A 1,509-nucleotide genomic window follows, 5' to 3' on the forward strand; every position below is an offset into this window, starting at 1 on the left:
AGTGTTAATGATGACACTTAGCTTATTTGCTGTGACAGGATCGGACAGAGGAGTACATACGTCTTAGTGTACTTCTCGTCACCCATAATACAAGCTTATCGACCTTAACTCTTTACACAAGTACACAACACAAGCAAAAGCATATATATATATATATATATATATATATATATATATATATATATATATATATATATATATATATATATATATATATATATATATATATATATATATATATATATATATATGGAAAACTGAACTAGTTATTAACTGACTCACAACATCCAACATCGTGGAGCCGGTGGTATCTGGGCTGAGCCTGGGCCTGGGTCTTGGGCTAGTACCCAGGCCCGACCTTGTTGACGAGTGCGAGCGCGTTGCTGGTGACCTGCGCGACCTCGACGACCTTGCCTCGGATGGCGGCGCGCGTGGCTGCGTCGACGCCGCGGGAGGAGAGGCCGTCGAGGCAGGTGTTCTCGTCGGTGAGCGCGGCGCTGCACCAGGTCTGCACGTTGCTGAGGTGCCACTTGAACGCGGGCGTCCCGGAGCGGGACATCCCGGCGCTGCCCATCTCCTGCGCTGCGTCTCGGAGGTGGCCCACGCTGTCCGCCAGGTTCTCCAGGCAGTCGCGCACGGGGCCCGCCGCCGCCGCCGGCCGCGACCCAGACCCCTTCTTCGCGCCGGCGCCGGATCCACCGCACAGGCGGCCCACATACGCGGACGCGGCGCGCGCGCGGTCCGCGCTCACCGACAGCGCGGCGCGCGCCAGCTCCCGCGGGCTCCGCGGCGGCGGGGAGCCCCCGTACGACGCCAGGCTCTGCTCGCACACCGACGGGTACTGCGTCGCGCGGCACGACCTGCGGATGAAGTCGCTGGCCACCGGCGACGCGGCCGCGACGGCCAGGAACGCCGCTGCGGCGGCAGCGAGGAGGAGTAGGCCTAGGCGAGCCATGATTGCTGAGCTGGTGCGGCTGCGCGGGGAGTGTGCAGTGCAGCGGCCAGCAGGGCAAGCAGGCAGCTCACGGAGTCACAGTGGAGAGTGCTGGATGCTTCACTTGAATGAATGATTGAATGGCTTTTGTAATCAGCCACCTAGCTGTGTCCCCTTATATAGGGAGATTTGGAAATTTGTGCAAATGTCTTCGACGATTTTTTTAAAAGCAAAAAATCTTTTGGGAGTTACTCCAGTATTTTATCATATTTCTTTGATTTTGGAATTTTGCTTTTGGGCTTGGACCATCAACCTTGCATGGACAAAGACATTTCTAGAATGAGTGGAGACATTTATAGAATGATCCCCGTCTTGGGTGAGAATTAATAAATACGATACGGCATCACCAAGCCTCCCCGCGGCAATTCCGTCGCGGAAATGCTAGCAATTCCGAGGTTGTCTCGATAAAAAAAAAAAGGAGAGGTGAATGTGAATAATGTGTGCACGTGATGGGCCAGGAGGGGACTACTGGTTCCCAGTCGGCCCACCTGGACCTGCAGAGACGTGTCCTGGGA

At 54.7% G+C, this 1,509-nt stretch overlaps 1 protein-coding gene across 1 annotated transcript; it reads right to left on the reverse strand.

Annotated features, from left to right (window-relative positions):
* Nucleotides 1-237: 237 nt before the first annotated feature.
* Nucleotides 238-1,076, reverse strand: LOC136529305 (21 kDa protein-like). The gene has a single exon (XM_066522390.1). The coding sequence runs from the start codon at nt 953-955 to the stop codon at nt 341-343; it is 615 nt and encodes a 204-aa protein (XP_066378487.1). The 5' UTR covers nt 956-1,076; the 3' UTR covers nt 238-340.
* Between the last annotated feature and the right edge of the window lie 433 nt (nt 1,077-1,509).

Source organism: Miscanthus floridulus, chromosome 19 (assembly GCF_019320115.1).
Source record: "Miscanthus floridulus cultivar M001 chromosome 19, ASM1932011v1, whole genome shotgun sequence".
Taxonomy (NCBI): domain Eukaryota; kingdom Viridiplantae; phylum Streptophyta; class Magnoliopsida; order Poales; family Poaceae; genus Miscanthus; species Miscanthus floridulus.

Coding starts and splice junctions, on each gene's coding strand:
- LOC136529305 (XM_066522390.1), bottom strand. CDS start 955: ATGGCTCGCCTAGGCCTACTCCTCCTCGCTGCCGCCGCAGCGGCGTTC.